At 42.3% G+C, this 26,103-nt stretch overlaps 1 protein-coding gene and 1 pseudogene across 1 annotated transcript; one reads left to right on the top strand and one right to left on the bottom strand.

Annotated features, from left to right (window-relative positions):
- The first annotated feature begins 15,998 nt into the window (after window positions 1-15,998).
- Window positions 15,999-17,114, top strand: LOC149259222 (uncharacterized). The gene is made up of 2 exons (XM_089375156.1): window positions 15,999-16,383; window positions 16,507-17,114. The coding sequence occupies exons 1-2, from the start codon at window positions 16,256-16,258 to the stop codon at window positions 16,973-16,975; spliced, it is 597 nt and encodes a 198-aa protein (XP_089231282.1). The 5' UTR covers window positions 15,999-16,255; the 3' UTR covers window positions 16,976-17,114.
- Window positions 17,115-20,793: 3,679 nt separating this feature from the next.
- On the bottom strand, window positions 20,794-21,606 carry LOC149259221 (CSC1-like protein ERD4 pseudogene; annotated as a pseudogene).
- Between the last annotated feature and the right edge of the window lie 4,497 nt (window positions 21,607-26,103).

Below are 26,103 nucleotides of genomic sequence, written 5' to 3'. Positions count from 1 at the left end.
AAGTTTTTTCCCCTTGGAAAAATCGTAATTTTATTCATGAGACAAAATTACATGTTGTAGATGCTAAAACACATATGCATATGAGTTGTTCCCATTACAGGACACAAAAAATTAAAAAATTACAGCTAGTTTATTCTTTTCTGCCTTTCTTCTTTTCCACTTTTCGCCAACCTCCATTGTTGGGAGTGGATGTTACAATGGCCAGTTGATTTTCGTTTGTGTTTATTGGGTATTCTTTATCAGAGTCAGATCCGTCCGATCCATAAGCTTGTTTGTTGCCGCTTACTTCTATTTGTGTCTCTTGTTGCTGCAGGGGGTTATAGGGCCTTGGGTTGTAGGGATTGGTGTGGTTTTTCTCTTCCATTTGAGTGTTGTTCTGGTCCTTTTGAGTATCCGATTTTGCCTTGTTTCTTGTTGTTTCTGCTTCTTCTTCCATAGATTCTGTACACCGCCACTCTTTTGGATTTTTCTTTTGCTTTTTATTCCATTTGGGGTCTTTTTTGGCCTGTGGACCGGCATTATGTAGGTGTCCTATTTGTAAACATCCACGACATCGAAAAGCTGTATTTTCGTAGTCTAATGGTTGTATCCACTGTGTACTCTTGAAGTTCAATGCAATACTGTCTGGTAGTCCCTGCCTCAGATTTACTTCTACGCATATCCTGGCAAAAGTAAATATTCCCCTTGTAAGTCTGTCCTCATCAATCTTTAGGAATTTCCCCAGGGAGTTCCCAATGGCAATTAAAGCATTATGATGCCAGAAGTGTAGTGGAAGGTGTTGCAGCCTGACCCAAATTGGCATTTTTGATACCACCATAGTGTTGGCATCGAACTTTGGGAACCAAGGGGTCATGAAGAGACCAACATTGCCCCAGAACCATGGACCCTTGTTAAGGATGTGTTCCCATTCTTGTGCTGCGTTAAATCTGACTATGAAAAACCCTTTGGGGCATAGGTATATTTCACATTTAGGTGACCATGCATCAAATATCCATTGGTGCAAAACATCAGTTTTCGGCCAAAAACCATTAAACCTACATATTACTGCATTGTTATAGAGATCTGTATATAAATTAGTTACCTCCGGCATTGAGACTATGAGGACAGGAGTCTCAGACTTTTGTTCCACGATGTAGGGCCTTGGTAATTTGGGCATTGTTTCTGGTTTGGTTTGGGCTCTTTCCTTTCCTTTGGCTGCAGCTTTAAAAGATCCTGTACTCTTTGAGTTGGTTCTAGAGCATCCGCGCCTCAGACACAGATTGATTATGATGGTTGAATCTTTGAAAATGCCGTAATCCTGAAGTGTGTGGTTGTCCTGTAGACTGTGTCCTGAATAAATCAGATGTGGACTGTTTGCTGGGATTCTGAGTTGGATTTGTATTTCATGCCTTAGGTCTTGGATCCTCATCTCCTTGTGGAGTCGCCAGCAGATATGTCTGCCCTCCACACTTTTGATGAAGATTTGTAACGGGTCCGCCTCCGGATTATGTGGATCTGTCTTAGTAGGAGCTCGATCTGTTATCAAGGTGTCTAAATCTGTTAGATATGGACACAATGCCTAGAGGTTCTTAGCCTTCTTTGGCACCACTTCCGCGTAGAGCTTCAACCTGTCCCCAGTTGGCAGAAGCACCACCGATCTGTGTGCCAAAGGGACCCTTTGAGTACCTGAGTTCAATGTTTACCAGATCTGAGGCATGTCCCTGTATTGCCAAGATAAAATGTAGCTCCATTCCCGCATGATCCGGTAAAACCTGGAGAAAAACCAGATCTGTCCTCGTGTAGAGCTGATCTCTCAATATGGGGTAGTGATCAGTTATTAAATGCCTAGAAGCGTGAAGCAAGAGATCGAGAAGTAAGCTGCCAGGCTTTTCATGCATCCCTCTGTCTCCATTTAACTTAGCGTCAATGGAACGGTATTGGGCATTGCTGGTTCGAGTAGATCCTTCCAGATCTTGCCAAATAGAGGGCAGTTTTGTCTTCTGGTTGATCAGATCTGATGGGATGTGTCTCCATCCATGGATAAAATTCTGATCCGGCTCAAGAGCAATCAATGCTTGCCCATAAATGGGTCTGTCCATTTCTGAAAGATGGTTGTTTCGGATCAGCATTTGTATGGCGTATTATGCATGGTTGCCTTTGGTTCTATTGCTTGGGGAGTGAGATCCCTGTCCGGGGCTGCCATAGATTCCCAGGCCGTCGAGCGGAGAATCTACTTCAACGCGAGAAGGTATTCTGATAGCTCATGCCCTCAGATCTCTCGCTCCTGGATTATGCATTAGTGATGTCCTGCCTCTCGGCATTGGGATTTTCCTGAGCAACGTAGGGCTATGTCTCCTGAGCATGTGTCTGCGAGAAGCAAAAGATGAGCTGAAGGGCCTTGACCAAGAACGTGGGCGAGAGCATCAACCTGAAGCGGAAGAAAATCCTGGATGTGGTGAGGGGCCTAACTTCGACCTTGATGGGCTTGTCCACCGTGGCTTGCCAGATCTCGCCACGCCTTTGCCACTGGTGAAGAACTATAAACCCTCTGAGCACATGTTTCCCAAAACCTCTAGGTTTCTTCCTCTCCTGGAATCAAGACTGAATATTTTGAAAGTTATATAAGGACAAAATAGGATATTCCATGGAAACTTGTATTATGAGGTTAGGAAAACTTGGTAAAAGCGGGTGAAATTCTCATGTTAATAATGATAGCTCTTTTGTCAAAGCAAAAGGGGTGCCCAAAAATTTAAAGATATGCCCAGAAGCCACAAGTAACCTACATTCTCTAAATAATCTAGAAACTCTTTAATCCATTCTTTGCAACACAAATTTTTGGCACATTTAGTTGGGGACCAAGGTACAAAATCTTTTTAGGCATTTCAAAGCATATTTGAAAAAGTCATTGCCTTCTTTTTTTGTGAAGGACTCCTCTACAAAGTGGTCATTACACAATGCTTTTGCATTCGACCTCACTAGTGAAATTCCCTCCTTGGGTTAGCTTTCCAACTTAATAAATGGTACCCAAAATCATATTTTTTTTTATAACAAGAAACACAATAGACGAGGAATTTTGATACAATTGAAATATTTGTATTAAGGACAAAATTCTATAATCCCATTTTGTGTGTTCTTTGGCAATTTTCTTAATTAAACAAATTCACATCTACTTCAATGACACTACAAATACTAGGGGAATTCATCTATATACTTGATCAATCACCTAAAATATGGGATAGGAGCCCCTACTAATTAAGTTACAATAAACCTTTTGGAGGGGCAGCTAAAGAAAGATCCCTCAAGACATAAGGTGGAGCTTCAATAAATAAGACAAAGAGGGTTGCAACAAAAAGATAGTGTTGCCTAATCAATTTTTGAAGATAAACATAATTAGGTAGCTTTCCATTAATTTCCAAAATAAATATAACCATTTTTAAACAAAACTCATCTTTCTTATAAATTTTTTTCCAAAGCTTGCTCTTCTATCTTCTATCTTTTATCTCTTAACGTTAGTAAATGAAGATACATTCACTCTTATCAAATCCTTCTTCAAGGATTATCAATACCTGAGCAACAATGTCACCTAATATCAATACTAGAATAACATTGTGATCAAAAATCCAAAGGCCACTACATTCCCTTCCCCTGTCCAAAAACCAGTTTTCTTAAAATAACAACCTTCTAAAACATACTAGAATAACATTATGACCAAAAATCCAAAGACCACTAAATTCCCTTCCCCTATCCAAAAACCAGTTTTCTTAAAATAACAACTTTCTAAAGCAACCAGTTTTCTTAAAATAACAACCTTCTAAAACAAGATTGCCTTGATAACCTGCTCCATTACATTCCCTACCTCCTATCCAGAAACCAGGTTACCTAAAGAACAATCTCCTAAAATAAAGACTCATTGCTAACCTGCTCCCTCTTCCCGGGAAAGAGGAGAGTCAAAATGAAAATCTAATTTGCAAGGGACTTTCTACAAGTTTGAATGACTAGATATTTTCACATCACAAAGGTCGCAAAGTAAATAAATATTTATAAAATTATATGATTGAATCTAATATTTTATCTTGACAATTAAGTATGATTCCTAAGCTTCAGAGAGTTGATGACCTCCCTGGTGTTGAAATTTGGTACCGGAGGACAGGTGGTTCCCTTAGGCTTTGATCTTTGGCTTAGGGAAAAGTGTCCAAAAGAATTTAATTTTTCTCCTAAAGTGACTTTATAATTTTATAAAGTTAAATCTAATTTAAAAGTGACTTTAAGTGATAAAGTTACTAAGTCTAATTTTAAAGTAAATGAAAAATTAGAAAGGAAAAGTGACTTTGGAAATAAATGACTAAGTGGGTCTTTATTAAAGTGGGGTGAATTAAAAAATAGAAAGTGAGATTTAAATGAGCATTTAATCTCAACCATTGATCTAAATCTATTTCAGCCATTGGATTTAGAGATCACCCAAAAGTCACTTGGATCACCCAAAAGTCACTTGGAGTTATATTAAAGGAGGAAAAGGAGGAAAAGGTCATTCATTCTTTCATGAGCAGATTGGGAGAAGGAGAGCAAGAGAGCAAGAGAGATTTCTGAGCAGGGAGGAGAAGGAGACAGCAGCTTGGCACACATTCCAAGGCAGCAGTTGAGCAGATTTGTACAGCTGATTCAGCACATAGTGAAAGGCAGATTTTTGCACAAAAATCGAGGAGTAGTTTGCTGATTTTTCTGCACACAAAACGGAGGCCGTACAGCATTTATTGCTGTCCTGTTTGCTGTAATTTCCAGATTGCTGTGAGGCACGGGAAAGGAGATAAGTTGTAAATTTGCTTGCTGATTTTTTGCTGAATAATTCTCACTGTAAAAAGGCAATTTTCAGAAATAAAGAAGAGCTCTCAAACTGGTTTTCCCCAAGAGTTGTAGGGGGTTTTTCCAGGGTCAAGTTGACCAAAAATATCAGTGTTTTAATGTGTTTTAATGGCTGTTTTTGATTGCTGATTTTTAATTCTGCAATTTCCAGCATTCTGAAAAATTTCCAGAATTTGTGTTTTCAGCAATATTTATTTTTTTCAGTCTGTTAAATGTATGGTTATGGGAATGGGAATATAACTACATGGGAGAAATAAGGAGAAACTGAAAATCGGGGTGGGAAAACATAGATTTTTACATGGTATCGGAGCTTGAATGCTGAAGGGCAGTTTGGGACAAAAAAAGGAAAAATTACAGTTGCTGATTTTTCACTCAGAAAATTCAAACAAGCTGATTTTTTCATAAACAACAGTTTTATCTTTACTACAGCAGTGCTATTTTTCAGTTTTAGGACAGCAGGATGTCATTGGAATTGAGGGTGGAGGATAGGCTGGATGGGCATATAAATTACAGCGTTTGGAAGGAGAGAATGCAGAGTATCTTTGAGGAGGCAGAAGTCTGGGATATCATGGTGCATACTGCACAGAACCCTGTTGTTGTGCCCACTGATGTTACTCAGTTGGCTGAGTATAAAAAGAAGAACAATAAGGGTAAGAGGCTGATTCTAGACGGAATCAAAGACCATTGCATTCCTCATGTGAGAGGAAAGAGCAATGCCCATGAGATGTGGACAGCATTGTCCAATCTCTACCAGAGTACCAATGAGAACCGGAAGATGGTCCTGAAGGAGAAGCTGAAGAACATTAAGATGGGGAATGATAGTGCAGCTGGATATCTCACAAAGATTACCAATGTGAGAGATGAGTTGGCAACGATTGGAGAGGTCATTCCATCCACTGAGTTGGTGCGTATTGCAGTGAATGGCCTCCCCCGTTCATGGTTGAACTTTGCTGATGGGGTTTGTGCACGTGAGACCCTTCCCACATGGGAGAGGTTTTGGGATGATTGTATTCAGACAGAGATCAGGAAAGGACAGCTTGGGACAGCCAAGCCAGTTGAGCAGGATGAGGTCGTAGCACTGGTGGCAGGAGGCAAGAAAGGCAAAGGGAAGAAGCAGGCTTCCACAAGCAGTGGTGGGGGCAAAGGCAAAGGTAAAGGTAAACAGGGGAACACACAGAAGGACTATTCCAAGGTGAAGTGTTGGAATTGTCAAAAGATGGGACATTATGCAGTTGTGTGTCCGGAGAAGAAGAAGAAGAAGGGGAAGAACCAGGACGTGGCAGCTTCAGCAGAGATTGAAGACTTTGCAGGTCGTTTTGACTGGGAGTTTGCGTTCACTACGTGTGAGTCCTCTAGTGCAGGATCACCTGCCACACAGGTTCAGAGGGAGCATGCTTTTCCCTCGATTAGCGGAGCATCTTCAGGTATCTGGTATGTGGACAGTGGGGCTTCACGTCATATGACAGGAGTCTGTGAGTACTTCTCAGAGCTTTCAGAGAGTGGCACTGATATTGAGGTAGTACTCGGTGATGACAGAGTTGTTAGAGCAGTCGGGGTGGGGACAGTGACATTTCAGAGGGAGTCCAAACCTCCCTTGAAGGTGTCAGAGGTTCTTTATGTGCCAGGGATGAGGAAGAACCTCATATCCGTCTCAGCTTTGGAGGACAGAGGATATGAGGTACTGTTCAGGGGAGGACAGGTGTTGATGTATCCCAGGGGCACTCCAGCTGATTCAACTAGAGTGATAGGTGTACGCCATGCAAAGGTGTACAAGTTTGCATTTCAGCCCCTTTTGGCATTGAGCAGTAGTACCGACAGCAGAGCTAGCAGTTCTGAGTTGTGTGAGATTTGGCACCGCAGGATGGGACATATGTATCATGGAGCCTTGAGGACATTGCGGGAGATCACTACAGGTGTGCTAGATTTCAGTACTGATCACTTTGATACTTGCAGAGGTTGTGCGATGGGCAAGTTTGCCAAATCCCCTTTTCCCAGCAGTGACAGCAGAGCGACGGGGATACTTGATTTGATTCATTCCGATGTGAGCGGTCGGATGTCTCATGTTTCCTTGAGTGGATATGAGTACTATGTGTTATTCATTGATGATCACTCCAGGAGGACCTGGATTTATTTTTTGAAGACCAAGAGTGAGGTCTTCAAGCGGTTTCAGGAGTTCAGAGCTCTTGTGGAGACTCAGACAGGTCGAAAGATCAAGTCCTTGAGGTCGGACAATGGAGGAGAGTACACCCTTGGAGAGTTTGTTGACTATTGTGCGGAGGCAGGCATTAGGAGGGAGTTCACTGTTCCTTACAACCCCCAGCAGAACGGGGTTGCGGAGAGGAAGAATAGATCCATCATAGGGGCTGCCAAAGCCATGTTACATGATCAGGGGTTGCCATTGTTCTTGTGGGAAGAGGCCTGCAACACAGCTGTTTACTTGCAGAACAGGAGTCCGCATCGTGCTTTGGGGCACATGACTCCGGAGAAGGCTTTCTCTGGGAAGAAGCCTGATATTGGTCATCTTCATATCTTTGGATGCATTACATACTCCTATATACCCAAGGAGAAGAGGACCAAACTAGAGCCCACCGCAGAGAAGGGTATCTTTGTGGGCTACAGTGAGACCTCAAAGGCCTTTCGGATTTACATTCCTGCACAGAGGAGAGTTGTTGTCAGACGGGATGTGAAGTTCGAGGAGGACAGGGCCTTTAGGAGGTCACGGGAGTTAGAGTATCTGGATCAGCCAGACCCTCAGCAGCAGTTGAGTCAGTCACAGGGATCCAGTGGGCAGGGATCAGGAGGATTCGGAGGTACATCTATGAGGATGTCAGGTCCATCAGTGAGCAGTGGCTCGCCGAGCCAGAGGGGTGGTGCTCCGGGCAGCATGCAGAGCAGTTCACTAGGGAGTCCACTGATGGACAGTTCACACGGTACCTCAGCTTCTACAGGTTCAGGTGCAGGCAGGAGGACAGCAGACAGACAGTCAGGAGTTCAGCCTACTGATGGTGATGAGGAGGAGGAGTTTCATTCTCCTATGGGAGAAGCATGCTCAGGGAAGAGGAAGCCCAAGTGGCTTCAGGACACCTTGAGAGATGCCACATCTGTTGCTGAGCCGAAGAGGCCGGTCAGAGAGAGTAGACCACCTGAGAGGTTTTGTAGTTATATGGCGATGGTTACCAGCATCCTTGACTCTGAGCCTTCTAGCTATGAGGAGGTAGCTAGCCAGCAGGTCTGGAGAGAGGCCATGCAGGAGGAGTATTCTTCTATCATGAAGAATGATGTTTGGGAGGTGGTGCCGAGGCCTGAGGGCAAATCCGTGGTTACTTCCAGATGGCTTTACAAGGTAAAGCATGCTGCAGATGGCAGCATTGAGAAATTCAAAGCGAGGTTTGTGGCTAGAGGGTTCTCCCAGGTAGAGGGAGTTGATTATGAGGAGACCTTCGCTCCCGTGGCTCGATATACTTCGATCCGCTCCATTATATCGATAGCAGCAGAGATGGGTTGGAAGATCCACCAGATGGATGTGAAGACCGCATTTCTCAATGGCTTCATACAGGAGGAGGTGTACATTGAGCAGCCATAGGGCTTTGAGGTGCATGGGAAGGAGTCCCATGTGTGCAGACTGAAGAAGGCCCTTTATGGCCTGAAGCAAGCTCCCAGAGCTTGGTACTCCAGGATAGATGCATACTTGCAGGGGATGGGTTTCACAAAGAGTGAGGCAGATCCGAACCTTTACTTCATTGTGATTGGTGAGGAGCCTCTCATTCTGGTGCTGTATGTGGATGACTTGATCATTACAGGTGCAGAGAGACTCATAGAGCACTGCAAGAGAGATCTTGCGGCGGAGTTTGAGATGAAGGACATCGGCTTGATGCATTACTTTTTGGGTTTGGAGGTGTGGCAGGAGGAGGGGCATTTCTTCCTGAGGCAGGGGAAGTATATTGTGGACATCCTTAGCAGATTCCACATGGAGGATTGTAGACCCATGTCGACACCGATGATCACCCACTGGAAGAAGCTTCATGCTTCGGATTCTGAGTTGGTGGATCCCACATTGTACAGGCAGCTGATTGGTTCTTTGATGTATTTGGTCAACACTAGACCAGATATCTGTTTTGCAGTCAACACGATGAGTCAGTTTATGTGTGAGCCTAGGAAGGTTCACTGGGTGGCTGTAAAACACATTTTGCGGTACTTGCAGGGGACAGTGGATTATGGTCTGGACTACAGGCAGGGAGATGGAGTGAGATTGGCAGGATACACTGATTCTGATTGGGCAGGTTGTGCTTCTGATAGGAAGAGCACTTCAGGGTGTTGTTTTGGGTTGGGTTCAGCAATAGTGTCATGGTTCAGCCGGAAGCAGCAGTCAGTAGCACTGAGTTCAGCGGAAGCAGAGTATATGGCAGCCAGTCTAGCTAATTGTGAGGCTATCTGGCTTCGCAAGATGTTGTTTGGCTTATTTGGTCAGCCGTTGAGACCTTCAGTGATTTACTGTGATAATCAGAGTTGCATTAAACTCACGGAGAATCCAGTATTTCATGACAGGTCAAAGCATATCGGGATCAGATATCATTTCATCAGAGACTATGTTCAGAAGGGAGCTGTGAAGCTTGAGTATATTTCAACTGATGAGCAGGTTGCAGATATCCTTACCAAAGCCTTACCACGGGGCAAGCATGTCTACTTCAGAGACAAGATGGGTGTGGTGAGGAACACCTTCCTCGGTAAGAGGGAGTGTTGAAATTTGGTACCGGAGGACAGGTGGTTCCCTAGGCTTTGATCTTTGGCCTAGGGAAAAGTGTCCAAAAGAATTTAATTTTTCTCCTAAAGTGACTTTATAATTTTATAAAGTTAAATCTAATTTAAAAGTGACTTTAAGTGATAAAGTTACTAAGTCTAATTTTAAAGTAAATGAAAAATTAGAAAGGAAAAGTGACTTTGGAAATAAATGACTAAGTGGGTCTTTATTAAAGTGGGGTGAATTAAAAAATAGAAAGTGAGATTTAAATGAGCATTTAATCTCAACCATTGATCTAAATCTATTTCAGCCATTGGATTTAGAGATCACCCAAAAGTCACTTGGAGTTATATTAAAGGAGGAAAAGGTCATTCATTCTTTCATGAGCAGATTGGGAGAAGGAGAGCAAGAGAGCAAGAGAGATTTTTGAGCAGGGAGGAGAAGGAGACAGCAGTTTGGCACACATTCCAAGGCAGCAGTGGAGCAGATTTGTACAACTGATTCAACACATAGTGAAAGGCAGATTTTTGCACAAAAATCGAGGAGCAGTTTGCTGATTTTTTTGCACACAAAAAGGAGGTCGTACAACATTTATTGCTGTCCTGTTTGCTGTAATTTCCAGATTGCTGTGAGGCACGGGAAAGGAGATAAGTTGTAAATTTGCTTGCTGATTTTTTGCTGAATAATTCTCACTGTAAAAAGGCAATTTTCAGAAATAAAGAAGAGCTCTCAAACTGGTTTTCCCTAAGAGTTGTAGGGGGTTTTTCCAGGGTTAAGTTGACCAAAAATATCAGTGTTTTAATGGTTGTTTTTTATTGCTGATTTTTAATTCTGCAATTTCCAGCATTCTGAAAAATTTCCAGAATTTGTGTTTTCAGCAATATTTATTTTTTTCAGTCTGTTAAATGTATGGTTATGGGAATGGGCATTTAACTACATGGGAGAAATAAGGAGAAACTGAAAACCGGGGTGGGAAAACAGAGATTTTTACACCTGGATTTTTTAAATCAATTAATACAGACTGTAAACCTCCACCAGTTTCCAATACAAAGTTACGTGTCCTTAAATCAGCTTATAGTGCCATAGAAGCTATCATCAAATTCTTATTATGAGAATTATTTTGCAAAGATCTGTGCACTATTCCAAATGCTTGAGAATTCAAATATTTTACTTTCTATGGTTAGCGGTGCTCATTTATGTATGAAAATGTTCATACATAAATTAAACCAAGTATAGAACTAATTTATTTGTCTTTGCATAGTATTATATTAAATAAATCTGTTGCATTTAGAGATATGTGATCAACCATTAGTATGTTTGGCGGCATCTTAAAATACTTGGTCATCCTTTTCAGCAATTTCTGCAGAATGTATTTTACATTAATTTCCTTTACATCTTTTTGACTCAGGAAAACAGCCCTAAGAAAGCCTTGGCCTAATATTAGCTTGAATATTGTCCAACACAATGAAGACTTCTGCATATTTTGAATTCCACAATCAGCACATAAGAATATTCGACCTTATTTCCATGAACAAGGATTAAGCATCGCCTCAAGCTGATGAAGCAAACTCACAGCAGAACAATTTCAAGTTAATCTGAAGAGGCATTGCAGAAAAAAGTACATAAATATACACTTCTTAAAATAAAATGGTGCCTTTCAAGCTTAGCCAAAAACCACAAACAGATGTTTGGTGTTAATCCTACCAAAGACATGAAAATAGCTAACAATCATTCAATATCATATTCACATGCAATATACAAAAATAGAATGAACCAGACGCAGAGGACTTAGAAGATGAACAGAAAACATGCGTGTCTAGGCTCCCCCATTCATCCTATTAAGCTATGTTACAACAGAAAGCTCGACCTCATCACCAAATATATCCTCCAGCAGGCACGGAGGGGTATATGCCTTCACAACTGATGACAAGCTTGGAACTTTCTTAACATCTGTGCAAGCCACCTCCATGGAAGTGATAAGAAAGGAGGCGTAAAAGCATTTTCTAAATGCTAGAGATACAATGGGCAGTGGGAGGAGCAAGGGTGAGTAATAGAACTTCTTAATTGAAAAGTACCCAAACATGGTAATCTGAGATAGAAGCAAAGCTGCCAGAATCCTGGTGTGGATATGAGGCCACATAAACCCATTACTCTCATAAGACGGAACATACACGTTCAGTGCCTGCACACACAAAAATAGAGCTTGTCAGCTTGCAGAACACCTCAAAATTACCTTTTATTTGTTTTACAGCAGTGTTACTTGGGAGCGGGAGTGAAAGCGGGGAGTGGGAGCGGCATTTTCAGAAGCTCCCGGTTTGGGAGCGAATCCCGGAGCGATTTTTAAAAAATATATATATTTTTTAATTTTTGATACATATATGTCAACAAAAACATGTAGAATGATGAATTAGATATAAAAAACATAGATTTATCATTGAACCATATCACATCAATAATCTAGAATAGAGTTGCGGGGGAGCGCCCCCCCCCCTTCGAACCCGCTCCCAGTTCGCGCTCCAGGCGGGAGTGGCTCGAGAGGGGGTCGGGAGTGCGCTCCCGATAAAAAAAATTGTGCTCCATGCCAAAACAGGGAGCGACCTCGGGAGTGTTGCTCCCGTCGACCTCGTGAGTGTTGCTCCTGGAGCAAAAATTAAAGTCCGGGAGCGATCGCTCCCGAGCTTTTAATTTTCGCTTCGGGAGTGACGCGCGTGCCGCAGGGAGCAAAAAGAGTGAAAAAAATCGTGGACGCCAAAAAAAATTAATTTTAATTTTTTTTTTTTTTAAAGGGCTTGGGGGGCATTTTTTATTTCATTGTGACTTGAATGAGTTGAGGAGAGCCAAGGAGGAGAAGCGAGGAGCAAGCGCCGAGGAGCAAGGAGCAAGCCTGCAAGGAGGTTAGTAACTTAGTAATTTAGTAGTTTAAACTTTAGTTACTTAGTAATTTAGTAATTTAGTTTAGTTTAGTTAGTAATTTAGTAAATATATAACTTATTTAGTAAATGAATCATGAATCTAAATAAATTAAATTAATTAATCTAAATAAATTAAATTAATTTTCTCATTCCCATTCCCATTAAATTTTGCAGATTCAAAAGCCTACAAATATCAAACATCATGGACCTGGTTATATTTCTTGGCATTTTCTTCTTCTTGGTCCCTTTTCTGGTTATTATGGTGCTGGAGAGTAGGAAACGGAGGGGCCAAAATGAAGAGGGGGATGAAGAAGCTGGAGAAAGTGGATTTGATGAAAACCCCAGTGAGGAGGAGCTGGAGGAGGGTGAACATGACTCTCAAAAAACTAAACAAGACCAAACCCCATTGTGAAAATATGTTAACAGGCCTGAAGCAAGGAGAGGGGGTGGAACCACTAAATTTCATTGCCCCCATTACAACAATAATTACACAGGTTCATACACCCGTGCCAGAAAACACCTCTGTGGGAAAAGGCCATGGGATGGAGATAAACAAATAGGAATCAAAACTTGTGCAGCTGTGTCAGCAACAGATAGAGCCAAATACATAAGGGAAGAGGAGGAAGCCCAATACAAATCTAAAAAATCAAGGGGTTTCTTTGAACCAAGCTCACAATCACAAGCACAAAGAACTCCTTCAGCATCCTCCCAAGGCAGTGGATATGGAGGCATAGGGTCACCAGCTTTAAGGCGTAGAACCATATCAGATTTCCTTGATGAGGGGTGTAGAAATGATGTGGATTCAAAAGTTTACAGGTTTCTCTATGCATGTGGGATACCATTCAATCTTCTTCGCTCACCTTATTGGCACGAAATGGTTTCTGCCATAAATGATGCCCCTAAAGGATACAAGAGCCCTGGGAATGATAAGGCAAGAACCATTGGACTTGATCATGAAAAAGCAAAAATATCACATTCTTTGAATAGAATGACAAGTTCTTGGACTGAACATGGCGTGTCCATTATATCTGATGGATGGAAAAATGTAAAAGGCAAGCCATTGATAAGTGTTCTTGCTGTTTCTGTTAGTGGTGCCATCTTTCTAAATGCATATGATTACTCAGACAAGTTCAAGACCACCATCAACATTGCAGAAGCATTACTTGAAACAATTGACCGTATTGGGCCGTACAATGTCATCCAAGTCATCACTGATAATGCTCCTAATTGTAAGGCAGTGGGAGCAATTATTGAGGATAAATACCCCAGTGTTGTTAAAATCGCGATAAAATCGTGAGTTTATCCCCCAGCCGCTTAAATCGCGATTTTTATCCCAAAAAATCGCGGCTTTTTTTTTTATACCGATTTTTTCGGAAAAAATCGCGTTTTTTTGAAAAAATCGCGATTTTTTCCATAGAAATCGCAGAGGCACGGGGCAGCGGGCTTTTAATAGGCAAAAACGATTTTTTTTTATGTCATTATGCTGTCGCCGCGCAGAGGAGGAGGAGAAGAGGTGAGGGAGAGGAGTTGAAGGGTTTTCGTCGAATTTGGGAGCGAATCCAAGTGTTTTTAGGAGAAATCCAAGACAAGATCACCAATTTGTCCATAAAAAAGGTATGTAGATTAATTTTTTTTTGTTTTGCTTCTATAAAAACTTTGTTTTTCATTGTTTTTAAAGAATTTTTTGTAATTTTTCATTGATTTGGGATGGGTAATTTGTTATGACTATGAGAACCAATTTTTTATTTTTATTTTCTCATTTTTTTTAAACATTGTTTATTTTTTTTGAATTTTCATTGTTTTTTTGCATTTGGTTGGGTAACTTGGGTTTGGAAATTGGGATTTTGGAAATAATTAACTTGTAATTTTGTAAATGCTAAATTGTAATTTGTATTATGTAATCCTAAATTCCTATTTCCTAATCCTTATTTTCCATAGGTTTGCAAATTCAAAATTCAAAAACAAACATGCCAAGGAAATTGGATCCTTTCTGGGAATATGGTGAACCTAAAACTCCGAATGATAGACAAAACTTGTATTGCAAGTTGTGTGGAAAGGAGATATTCGGGGGGGTGTACAGGTTGAAGTTCCACCTTGCACAAATCCCTGGACATGATGTGGGGCCCTGTCTAAATACAAATCCTGAAATTATCCAAAGAGCCATGAGAGCATTGGGAGAATTAGAGCACACTAGAGAGGCCAAAGAAGAACTCAAAAGGCAACTAAAAAGGTCAGCTGAAGGAAGTGGGCCAAGTGGCACTGGTTCTACTGCAGCGTCAGTCAATCCGGTAGCTGCATCATCATATTTTGTTCCTCGAACCACACCTGGTTCACAACCAACTATCGGTTCAATGCTAAAAAGAACTGAAAAAGAACAAGTTGACAGGTTGATGACAAAATTTCTCCTCTGGAGTGATATTCCTTTCAGCATTGTAAGGAATAATCCATTTTTCCAACCTACTGTTGATGCTATTGCCAGTGTTGGCCCGGGGTACAAAATCCCTTCTCTTCATGATTTCAGAGGCCGGCTTCTTCAAGATGAAAAGCGTGACTACACCCAAAGATTGGAGGATTTTAGGGCATCATGGGCACAAACAGGATGCACTGTTATGTCAGATGGTTGGACTGACCAAAAGGGGAGAACCCTTATAAACTTCTTGGTTAGTTGTCCCAAGGGGACTATGTTTATCAAATCTATTGATGCAACTCATCAAATCAAAGATGCAAGAACTTTATGTGATTTGCTGGATGTGTTTATTTTGGAGGTGGGTGCAGAAAATGTTGTCCAAGTCATAACGGACAATGCTGCAAATTATGTTGCTGCTGGTAGAATGCTTATGGACAGGCATCCTACTTTATTTTGGACACCTTGTGTTGCCCATTGTATTGATTTGATGTTAGAGGACATAGGGAAAATTCCCTTTGTCAAAGATATTGTTGACTCATCAAAAAGCATCACAAAATTTATTTACAATCACACATCTGTGCTTAGCTTGATGAGAAAATGCACCAACAACAAAGAGTTGGTGCGCCCCGCCATTACACGGTTTGCGACGAGTTTCATATCTCTTCAATCCCTCTTGAATTCTATGTGGGATTTGAAGAGAATGTTTCTTTCAGAGGAGTGGCGTGCTTCGTCAATGAGTCGCAAACCAGAAGGAGAGGCCGTGTGCAGACTAGTTTCATACCAGGAAGACTTTTGGGCGGGAGTGCAGGAGGTATGCGCTGTTATTGAACCTTTGGTAAAGGTTCTTCGGTTGGTTGATGGTGAGAAGCCCGCAATGGGCTATTTGTATGAAGCCATGGACAGGGCCAAAGAAGCCATTCGGTCCTACTATGATGATAAGGGAGATGATGGGTTTCAGAGACAACTCCTTCTATGGGAAGTGATTGATGAGTGATGGAACAACACACTCCATCGTCCCATTCATGCTGCTGGGCTTTTCCTGAACGCTGCATTTTCTTATGCATGTGGGTTTGGTTTTGATGCTGAGGTCGTGGAAGGATTATTAACCTGTGTCCAGAAGATGGTGAGATCTCCAGAACAACGTATAGAGATCTCTAGACAAATTGAGACATATAAGATGTCAGGTGGCACATTTGGCTTTGAGATGGCTGTCACTGATAGGACGATTAAAATGCCAGGTATTTTTTAGTTTGTACTTTGTAACTTTGTTTCAAATTTCATTGTCTCTTCAAATTCCATTTTTTTCTTATGTTTATTTAAAATTTTATTTGTAATTTTGTTGTAGACGCATGGTGGAAGATGTATGGTGGCAGAGTACCCCTTTTGCAAAAGCTTGCCGTACGCATCCTCAGCCAAACATGCAGCTCCTCAGGATGTGAGCGCAATTGGAGTGTATTTGAAAAAATACACAACAAGAAGCGCAATAGGTTAACACTTAAACATTTAAAATATTGCAAATTTCCAAATAAATTTTTGAATTCATTAAAGTTTTAAACAATATTTTTTTTATAATATTAATTATTAATTATTATTTCATGAACTTTGTACAGGTTGGAGTCCCATAGACTTAATGACATGGTCTATGTCTACTACAATCTTCGATTGTGGGTGAGACAACTAGAGAGGACACCTGATACGGAAGCCATCTCATTGGATGGGATTGACACCACTGCTGAATGGAGGGTTGAGACCGAGAGGCCTCTCATGGATCCCACTGATGATTGGTTAGTGCAGGATGAGGGGGAGGAGGAGGAGCAGGAGGAGCAGGAGCAGGAGCAGGTGGAGGAGGAGGAGCAGGAGGAGGAGGTGACACCGCCTACCCGGGCTACCACTACCACCAGTAGAGGACGTGGTCTCCGTCTACCTCAGCCTCCTGTAGCTGCTACTACTAGTTCTTCAGCTTCTAGAGCACGTCAGACTCCATTGCCATTTCCACCAGCACAGGCACCAGCTTCTACATCTAGAGGGAAAGAGAAAGTTGTGCCATTTTCTCGCAAGAGGGGCAGAGGAAATCAATAGGATTAGACTTTCATTTTATTGTATATGACATTATGACATGATGAGATACATTATCATATTTTTTGTTGATATTTTGAGGCTGAGTTGGGACTCAGGACTTACTATTCAGGACATGATTCAATGTTATGTGTGATTTTAGCGCTAGAAATGATATTAAACATCTTATATATTAGTTTTTTTATCATATTTATGTGTCAATGTATTTATTTTAAGTTGTAGATGGTTTAGATATTAAAAAAATTGAAAAAAAATGAAAAAAAATGAATATTTTTGTGCCAAACGCTTTTTTCCCGCTTTTGCCGATTTTTTCCGCTTTATTCCCGGCGCCGATTTAATCCTGATCGCGCTTTTAACAACATTGAAATACCCCAACATATTTTGGTCTGGGTGTTTGGTTCACACATTAAACCTTTTGATGCATGATGTTGTTAAGAACAAAAATGAACAATACAAATGGCTTGGTGATTTGTACAAGAATGGAAAAAAAATGATAAAATTTATTACAAATCATAGCAATACCATGGCCTTTTCCGCAGTCACTCAAGATTGGAGTTGTTGAAGATTGCGAAGACTAGATTTGGTAGCTATTACCTCACCTTCAGGCGCCTTTTGAAGGTAAGAGAGTCATTGGCTAGCATGGTATCAAGTCCACACTGGCAGGTATTAAAGGAAAGGGCTAAAAATGCAGCTGACAGGCGGGGTTTTGAACTGGTGGAGGAGGCCGCTCTTGATGGTATGTTTTGGTCAAGTGTGAGGCAAGTATTGGATTTCACCAAGCCCATTTATGACATGATTCGGTTTGCAGATACAGGTAAACCAGTGATTGGCAAGGTGTATGAGTAGATGATACCATGTTGGGGCAAATAAAAGATATTGTTCATAACAAAGATCCCGACTTGTACAAACTGATTCACGATTGTGTGTGTGTATGGTAGAATAAACTTAATATTCCACTGCATTGCTTGGCGTATATCGTTACGCCAAAATACTACTCTACATCTTGGTTGGGCCAACCTGGACCAGGGGGTGGGATTAGGACCAAACCCCACTTAGATGCAGAGGTAACTAGAGGATATTTGGATGCATTAGAAAAGTTGATACCTGACAGGGAGGAATGTGCAGCTGTGCGCCTTGAAATAGGCAGATACTTCAGTGGCACTGGTTTGTTTGGTACCTCGCCAATCACTGGTTTATTTGTATCTGCAAACCGAATCATGTCATAAATGGGCTTGGTGAAATCCAATACTTGCCTCACACTTGACCAAAACATACCATCGAGAGCGGCCTCCTCCACCAGTTCAAAACCTCGCCTGTCAGCTGCATTTGTAGCCCTTTCCTTTAATACTTGTCAGTGTGGACTTGATACCATGCTAGCCACTGACTCTCTTACCTTCAAAAGGCACTTGAAGGTGAGGTAATAGCTACCAAATCTAGTCTTCGCAATCTTCAACAACTCCAATCTTGAGTGATTGCGGAAAAGGACATGGGTATTGCTATGATTTGTAATAAATTTTATCATTTGTTTGCCTTTCTTGTACAAATCACCAATCCATTTGTATTGTTCATTTTTGTTCTTAACAACATCATGCATCAAAAGGTTCAATGTGTGAACCAAACACCCAGACCAAAATATGTTGGGGTATTTATCATCAATAATTGCTCTCGTTGCCTTACAATTAGGAGCATTATCAGTGATGACTTGCATGACATTGTACAACCCAATACGGTCAATTGTTTCAAGTAATGCTTCTGCAATGTTGATGGCGGTCTTGAACTTGTCTGAGTAATCATATGCATTTAGAAAGATGGCACGACTAACAGACACAGCAAGAACACTTATTAATGGCTTGCCTTTTACATTTGTCCATCCATTAGATACAATGGACACCCCATGTTCAGTCCAAGAACTTCTCATTCTATTCAAAGAATGTGATATTTTTGCTTTTCATGATCAAGTCCAACGGTTCTTGCCTTGTCATACCCAGGGGTCTTGTATCCTTTAGGGGCATCATTTATGGCAGAAACTATTTCGTGCCAATAAGGTGAGTGAAGAACATTGAATGGTATCCCACATGCATAAAGAAACCTGTAAACTTTTGAATCCACATCATTCCTACACCCCTCATCAAGGAAATCTGATATGGTTCTACGCCTTAAAGCTGGTGACCTTATGCCTCCATATCCACTGCCTTGGGAGGATGCTGAAGGGGTTCTTTGTGCTTGTGATTGTGAGCTTGGTTAAAAGAAACCCCTTGATTTTTTAGATTTATATTGGGCTTCCTCCTCTTCCCTTATTTATTTGGCTCTATCTGCTGCTAACACAGCTGCACAAGTTTTGATTCCTATTTGTTTATCTCCATCCCATGGCCTTTTCCCGCAGAGGTGTTTTCTGGGACGGGTGTATGAACCTGTGTAATTATTGTTGCAATGGGGGAAATGAAATTTAGTGGTTCCACCCCCTCTCCCTGCTTCAGGCCTGTTAACATATTTCCACAATGGGTTTTGGTCTTGTTTAGTTTTTTGAGTCATGTTCACCCTCCTCCAGCTCCTCCTCACCGAGGTTTTCATCAAATCCACTTTCTCTAGCTTCTTCATCCCCCTACTCTCCAACACCATAATAACCAGAAAAGGGACCAAGAAGAATAAAATGCCATGAAATATAACCAGGTCCATGATGTTTGATATTTGTAGGCTTTTGAATTTGAAAAATTTAATGGGAATGGGAATGAGAAAATTAATTTAATGAATTTAGATTAATTAATTTAATTTATTTAGATTCATGATTCATTTACTAAATAAGTTATATATTTACTAAATTACTAACTAAACTAAACTAAATTACTAAATTACGAAGTAACTAAAGTTTAAACTACTAAATTACTAAGTTACTAACCTCCTTGCAGGCTTGCTCCTTGCTCCTCGGCGCTTGCTCCTCGCTTCTCCTCTCTCCTTTGCACAATCTCCTTGGCGTTCTCCTCAACTCATTCAAGTCACAATGAAATAAAAAATTTAAAACAAAAAAAAAATTAAAATTATTTTTTTTTTGGCGTCCGCGATTTTTTTTGCGCTTTTTGCTCCCAGCGACGCGCGTGTCGCTCCTGGAGCGAAAATTAAAAGCTCGGGAGGGATCACTCCCTAATCGTTCCCGGGCTTTAATTTTCGCTCCGGAGTGATGGGAGCGACGCTCCAGAGGTCGCTCCCTATTTTGGCCCGGAGCGTGGATTGGGAGCGGGTTCGAGGGGGGGGCGCTCCCCCGCAACTCTTTTTTACAACATTGCATATGTGCTTCTCTCAATCCCTTAGCTTCTCTTCTTTATCACATGTCTCTTTCATATGGATCTTGATGCATCAATTTCCATTTGTTATAAACAAACAAGGTTTATAGAGAAAAAGGGTCACCTGATTCCGATACACAAACCATCCCACAGAAAAATACAGAATAGCGAAAGGAAGGATCATGGGAGCAATAACAGAGTAACAAAGAGCAATGGTGATGATCAATATATCATTTGGAACGTTGGTAGCATAAGCAAGACTAGGAGGAACCCAAGCCCTCTTGTAGATCTGCTTACAAAGATATCTCTTCTTGACATGGTATATCACTAGCGACACCAAGCGAGAAAGTTCAAGTCCTGAACCTACAAAAAACCTATTTAGAAGGACAATCCGCCATGAGACATTGAGACCAGAAGAAGAAAACCCATCTCATCAATAAGAAACCAATGACGACTTATAAGAAACCAACAACGACTTATTTCAGAGACTAAGAACTAGAGAATAGTTTCAGGAAATTGAAATCAAGAGAAGATAAACCCAACTTACCTGCGAGCAATAAAACCGATGAAGAAGGTAGCATTGGGAGGAATAGAATTGCCAAGCAACGTCACAATTGAGCTGAGTTGTTTTTCAACCTGCTTGAGGGTCTCGAACAAGGTGCCACCTATTGTAACTCCCAAGAAGACATTGAACACTATAACGTAAAAATACTTTGCAGACGAAGCTCTCACAGCATGGTTTTCTGAAGGAATCCCTTCAGCCTTGGAGAGGATCATGAGAATTGTAGGCAAGAAATACAAAAAGAGAATCAGAGCAAGCTGAGGCAAGTAAGCTTCAACGATGCCTTCAATTGCTTTTTTACCCACAATAGCTTTCAGAAACGGAAAAAGCTTCTTTAGATTATCAAGGGTTGTAAATGCAGAGATAAAGGTGATGGGAATCATGTAGAAGACAACAGTTAGAAACACAATAACTTTTACAACGATCTGTCGAATCATCCTCTGGTAGAAGGGAATGGAAAGGTTTTTCCACACTACTTGGCGAGGCTCGAAAGCAGGCATTGCAACCCATCTATCTGCAAATTGTGAGTGCACAACCTGTGCTGCAGCAGCGCTACTGTTAAAAATTATGAAGGCTGCTGCTACCTGCTTCTCTGTTAGTGTAATCTTCTGTTCCATTTCCAGCTTGAGTGATAAATCCTCAATTTTCGTATTGTAGAAATTTATAGAGTCAACCTTTTTGCCCACCAGTCCCAAAGTTCCTGTCCTGTGCAATGGTCGTGTCCCCATTGATTTGTTCACTGTCTTAGAGTTTTCAAATATAGTTCGAGCGCCAGCTAGATTCTTGATGTCCATTATTATATGCAACTCAACCAGATGGAGGTAATCCTCCCACTTGTGTGTGTTGGGGCCTTCGTTTAATTTTGAAAAGGTTTTGACCAGTTTTGGTTGACCAAAGGACGAGAAGGAAATGAGTGGAAACAACGGTTGGTTGGCGGAACAAGCAGTTGCGCAAGAGTTGCGGCAAGGTGGCAGTGAAAGGAAAAGGAAGCTGAGGGGGTGGGAAGGTGCAGAAGCAGCCGAGGGAAAGAACAGCCGAGCAGGAACTGGCAGTCTAGGTAACAGAGAAGGATATAAAAGGAAAAGACCAAAAAAGAAGGGGGTTAGATTTAGCGAAGTTAAGGAGAGGAGCAACAGAGTTGTGAGAGAAGGTGAAAAGATCCCCAGTTGCGTCAGATAGAGGGAAGGTTGCAGGAGCCTGGAAGACTTGGTCCTTGAAGTTGAACCGAACCCGTGGAATTGAACCAGGTATTTCCTATAGTTGTTTGCGGTGAAAGCCAGAGTCATATTGTAATGTTTGTTGTTAAGATTGATATAAAGAATGGCTAAGACTGGTTGCGACTTGTGATGTATCTGGGCCCTGTGGATGATGAATTTTCAAATTTTTGAATGTCTTATCAATTGCATGTAATCGGTAGTTCTTAGATTATCGTGAGTATGATGTTATCTTTGTGTTATATGTAATGTTTCCGTACATGTGATCGAATGCAACCCGATTAATACTTTATCGACTCCATCCCGAACCCTTCTCCCTTTTGGTCACGGCATGCCTCAGGTGAGACTCCTTGCCCTTTGGGGTAAGGTGAAAATGTCGGCATTGTCCTAGACTACATCGGGCTATTGTTGGCCTTTTGATCCCGAACCCAGGGTCTTCCCCCTGATGACTCTTTCGAGCCAACAAATGGTTCCATTGCCGGGACACAAAGGTACCAAAACTGGTTCAGACTATGGTATCAAGGATATTTAAGAGAGAGATCAGGGATTGGTGGAATCATAAAGTAGATCAGTTTGTGGTGGAGCAGGATACCCATAGAAATCAACTGATCGGTAAGGTAAGTGAGGAAATTTTATATGCTGACGACACTAATGATTAGTATGAAATTTTTTGATGTAAGTTCCTAGAGGACCTGTACAACTGGTTAAGAATGCTGAAGGGACAGAGTCAGCCAACTGGATCGGCAATAGTTCGCCGCAGTTGGACTCCGTCAGATATCGCCCTGCTGCAATAGTTGGATAATGATCTGACTAGAGCAGTTGATTTTTGGGTAAAGAGTACGGTGGAAGGATACATAGTTGAGTTTGTTGTTGAGAGTTAACAGTGTTTCTCAAAGGCAGAAGTTGTGTGCGACTTGGGACTAAGGGGTAAGTTGATGAGGGAAGTACCGATGTGGATTAAGATGTTTATGGTGGAAGAAGGACTGTTGCCTTTGCCAGCCGCAGGGATGGCAACGTAAAACCCTAGTACTGGAGGAAGAATGTAGAGGGGGGAATGTTGCTGGTTGAGGGATGGAGATGCTACTGAAGAGATGGATGTCAAAGAACTGAAGAAAGAGAGAGATGTCAGGGCGCGAAGAAGGGCACTGCTAGTGGATAAGTGGCAGGCAAGAGCGATTCAGACTCTGGGGAAGAAGAGGATGGGGCCCCACCAAGTAGGAGTGGTGAAGGGAAAACCCCGAGTCGAGGAGGAAGGAGAAGAAGGTGCTGGGAAAAGCAAGAGTGGTGAAGGAAGATGTAGGAGCCAGGGGAATGAAGACAGACCTTCCCTATAGGTTGCGGAAGGCGGATCACAAGTACATGTTGCGGAAGGGGCATCGCAAGGGCAGAGGCCGCATGGGCATGAAGAAGGAAGCAAAGAGGATATGGGCGACGTGATGAGGAGATTATTCAATGAAGGAGAAGCATCCATTAAGAGTCAGCAACAATACCCCTGAGACATAGGTAGTGTTTCCCCTAATCTTCCCCTGGTACTTTATCGCAATCTGGAGGAATTTGTTATTAGCTTAGCCAAGGCAGTGCGGGTATATAGTGCGCGGGAGAAATACAGAATCAATTCCAACATCGGGAGCAACACAGGAACTAGTAGTATTAGTAATTTAGGACTACAGGGATCCCAGCAGCCGGGGAGCAAAGGGTTTGTGCTGATAGCTCCTACCCAGATCAGTATGGCGGGATCTTTTACCAGATATCCTGAATTTGCGGGAAGAGGAAATGAGGATGTGGAGCAGCACTGGTATCTCTGCGAAGCTATTTGGAGGGCCTGTCAGACTCCAGATAATGTCAGGGCAGTAGAATTCCAGACCACGCTGAGGGAAAGGGCTCTGCGCTGGTTTATAAAATGGGCGGAGTAGAATCAAAACCCCACAATAGATGATATTAAGAGAGGATTTGTGCAGGAATTCAAGGTACCACAGACGGATCAACAAGGGCTATCGGAACTATGGGAAATTAAGCAGAAGGAGGGGGAGATGGCTTGGGAGCTCATGCAAAGGTTTAAGGATGCCATTGCCAAGTTGAGTTACACTCTGGACCCAAACCACCAGCGGGACTGGTTCATTAAGGCACTCTTGCCTTTGACCAGAATGCCACTAACGCAATAGAAGATAGGAACCCTCCAGGATGCGTTGGAACAAGCATCACGCATAGAAGCTATGGCGGGATACCCGCATGAATACAGGGGAGGGACGAGCCTACAAGATCTGTCGATTTTAGGCCTACAGAACCAGATCGCGACTTTGACAGAGAAACTAAAATATCTTCAGCCAGTGCGTCCAACCAAACCCAACGTTTGGTGCACCCACTGCATGGTGGAGGGGCACGTGTCGACGGAATGCCCAATGTTGCGAGGGATTAATCATCCAGGTGGGGTCGCAAGGTCGTTAGGAGCCCCACCAACCATAGGAGTTGCGGCGGTCGGAGCGCAAGGATCCTTCCCAGGAAGGAATAATCAAGACTTTTGTGATATATGTAGGGCATATGGACACCTGCCACGGATGTGCCCCATTTTACAAAAGTACTCTAACATCCCCAATAACAACCACTGTGAGTTTTGCGCATCAACAACGCACAACACCGATCAATGTCGAGTGTTGGACGCTCTAGAAGAAAGGTTGGACAGATCCACGTTCAGAATTAATGAATCAAACGGGGGAGGACGAGGAGGAAATGGGCGAGGAGGAAGAACGGGAGGGCATGTTTCGAGAGAATGTCCGCTTCCAAGGAGACCATGGTGCTCACAATACAGAATTAATACCCACGCAACGGAGGACTGTCCGGAACTCATTGAAAAGTGGGAAGAAAGGACCAGAAAGAGGGGCCAACTTGGTTAATGCTAAACCACGGACCGATGACAGCCTCCCCGCAACCAATATTAATCTAGTCACCCTAGGAGGGAAGAAGATAGGGGAGGACCTCTATACAGAGGACCCCCCCTTAATCCTTAAAGTCGCATCTCCACAAAAGGTATATCAGCCTAAACACCAAAAGCAGTACTATCAGGAAGAAGCTAAGCTGTTCGAGGGGGATGATCGCGAAGAGATATAATAAAAGACCACGGGATCAAATGCCTGATTACACCGAGCCGATTGGGGAATGGTTTAAATTGTTCTTGAAAATTGTTGAGGATAAAGGCACGCTGAAGGAGTTGCAAAGAAGTTTAAAGGCTGCGGTATCCATGGAAGAAGAGGAAGTGGAACGACCACGTGCAGTTTGCCAAAGAAGGCTTCCAGGAGAGTGAAACAGAACAAGAGAAGAAGCGACAAGGAGTTATGAATCAACACGCAAGTGGCAGGATTCCAGATAAGGGACACCATGTTAGACTTAGGGTCGGATGTAAATATCCTACCTAGGAAAACTTGGGAGGAAATGGGGAAGCCTCAACTAAAATACTCGCCAATTCAACTAAGAATGGAAAATCAGTATTGCATACTACCAATTGGGAGATTGGAGAATGTAGAGGTTGATGTGGCAGGGGTGAAGATGCACACTAAATTCGAGGTGATTGACATCATGGGGGATAAGGACCCATATCCGGCACTCCTGGGGATTGATTAGGCATATGAGAACTACATTGTCATAGACCTAAAGAAGGAACTGATGATTTTCGAAGCAAACGGGCTAAGGGTGATGCAACCGTTGGACCCCTACCAAGGACCTAGGTTTACAGAACCAGCAGATGATAGGGATGAGCCAAGAGGGTTAGACCAACTATACACGCTCACAACAGGGAAGAGGGAGGACTACATAAACCCTACGGTCGGAGGATCAGTCAGCTGGAGAAGTATCCAAAGCTCGGAAACTAGTTTAGAAATTGCATGGGATGCATGACAACAGGGGGGATACGAACTGACCACTAGACGATGTGCAATGATAAGCCGAGTAAACCGAGGAGAAATGGAGATAGCTGACTATCCGAAGTACCATGGCCTTGAACTGGTGGACACATTCTTAGACAGAGTAGACCGGGAAATGACAGAGGATCAAAGGATCTCCGTTCTCAATGTCGGCCTCATGGCA

This window comes from Pinus tabuliformis, chromosome 6 (genome assembly GCF_031772625.1).
Source record: "Pinus tabuliformis cultivar Carrire ecotype Pingquan chromosome 6, CPIR1, whole genome shotgun sequence".
Classification (NCBI taxonomy): Eukaryota; Viridiplantae; Streptophyta; class Pinopsida; order Pinales; family Pinaceae; genus Pinus; species Pinus tabuliformis.
This window is presented reverse-complemented; position numbering and strand designations above follow the sequence as displayed.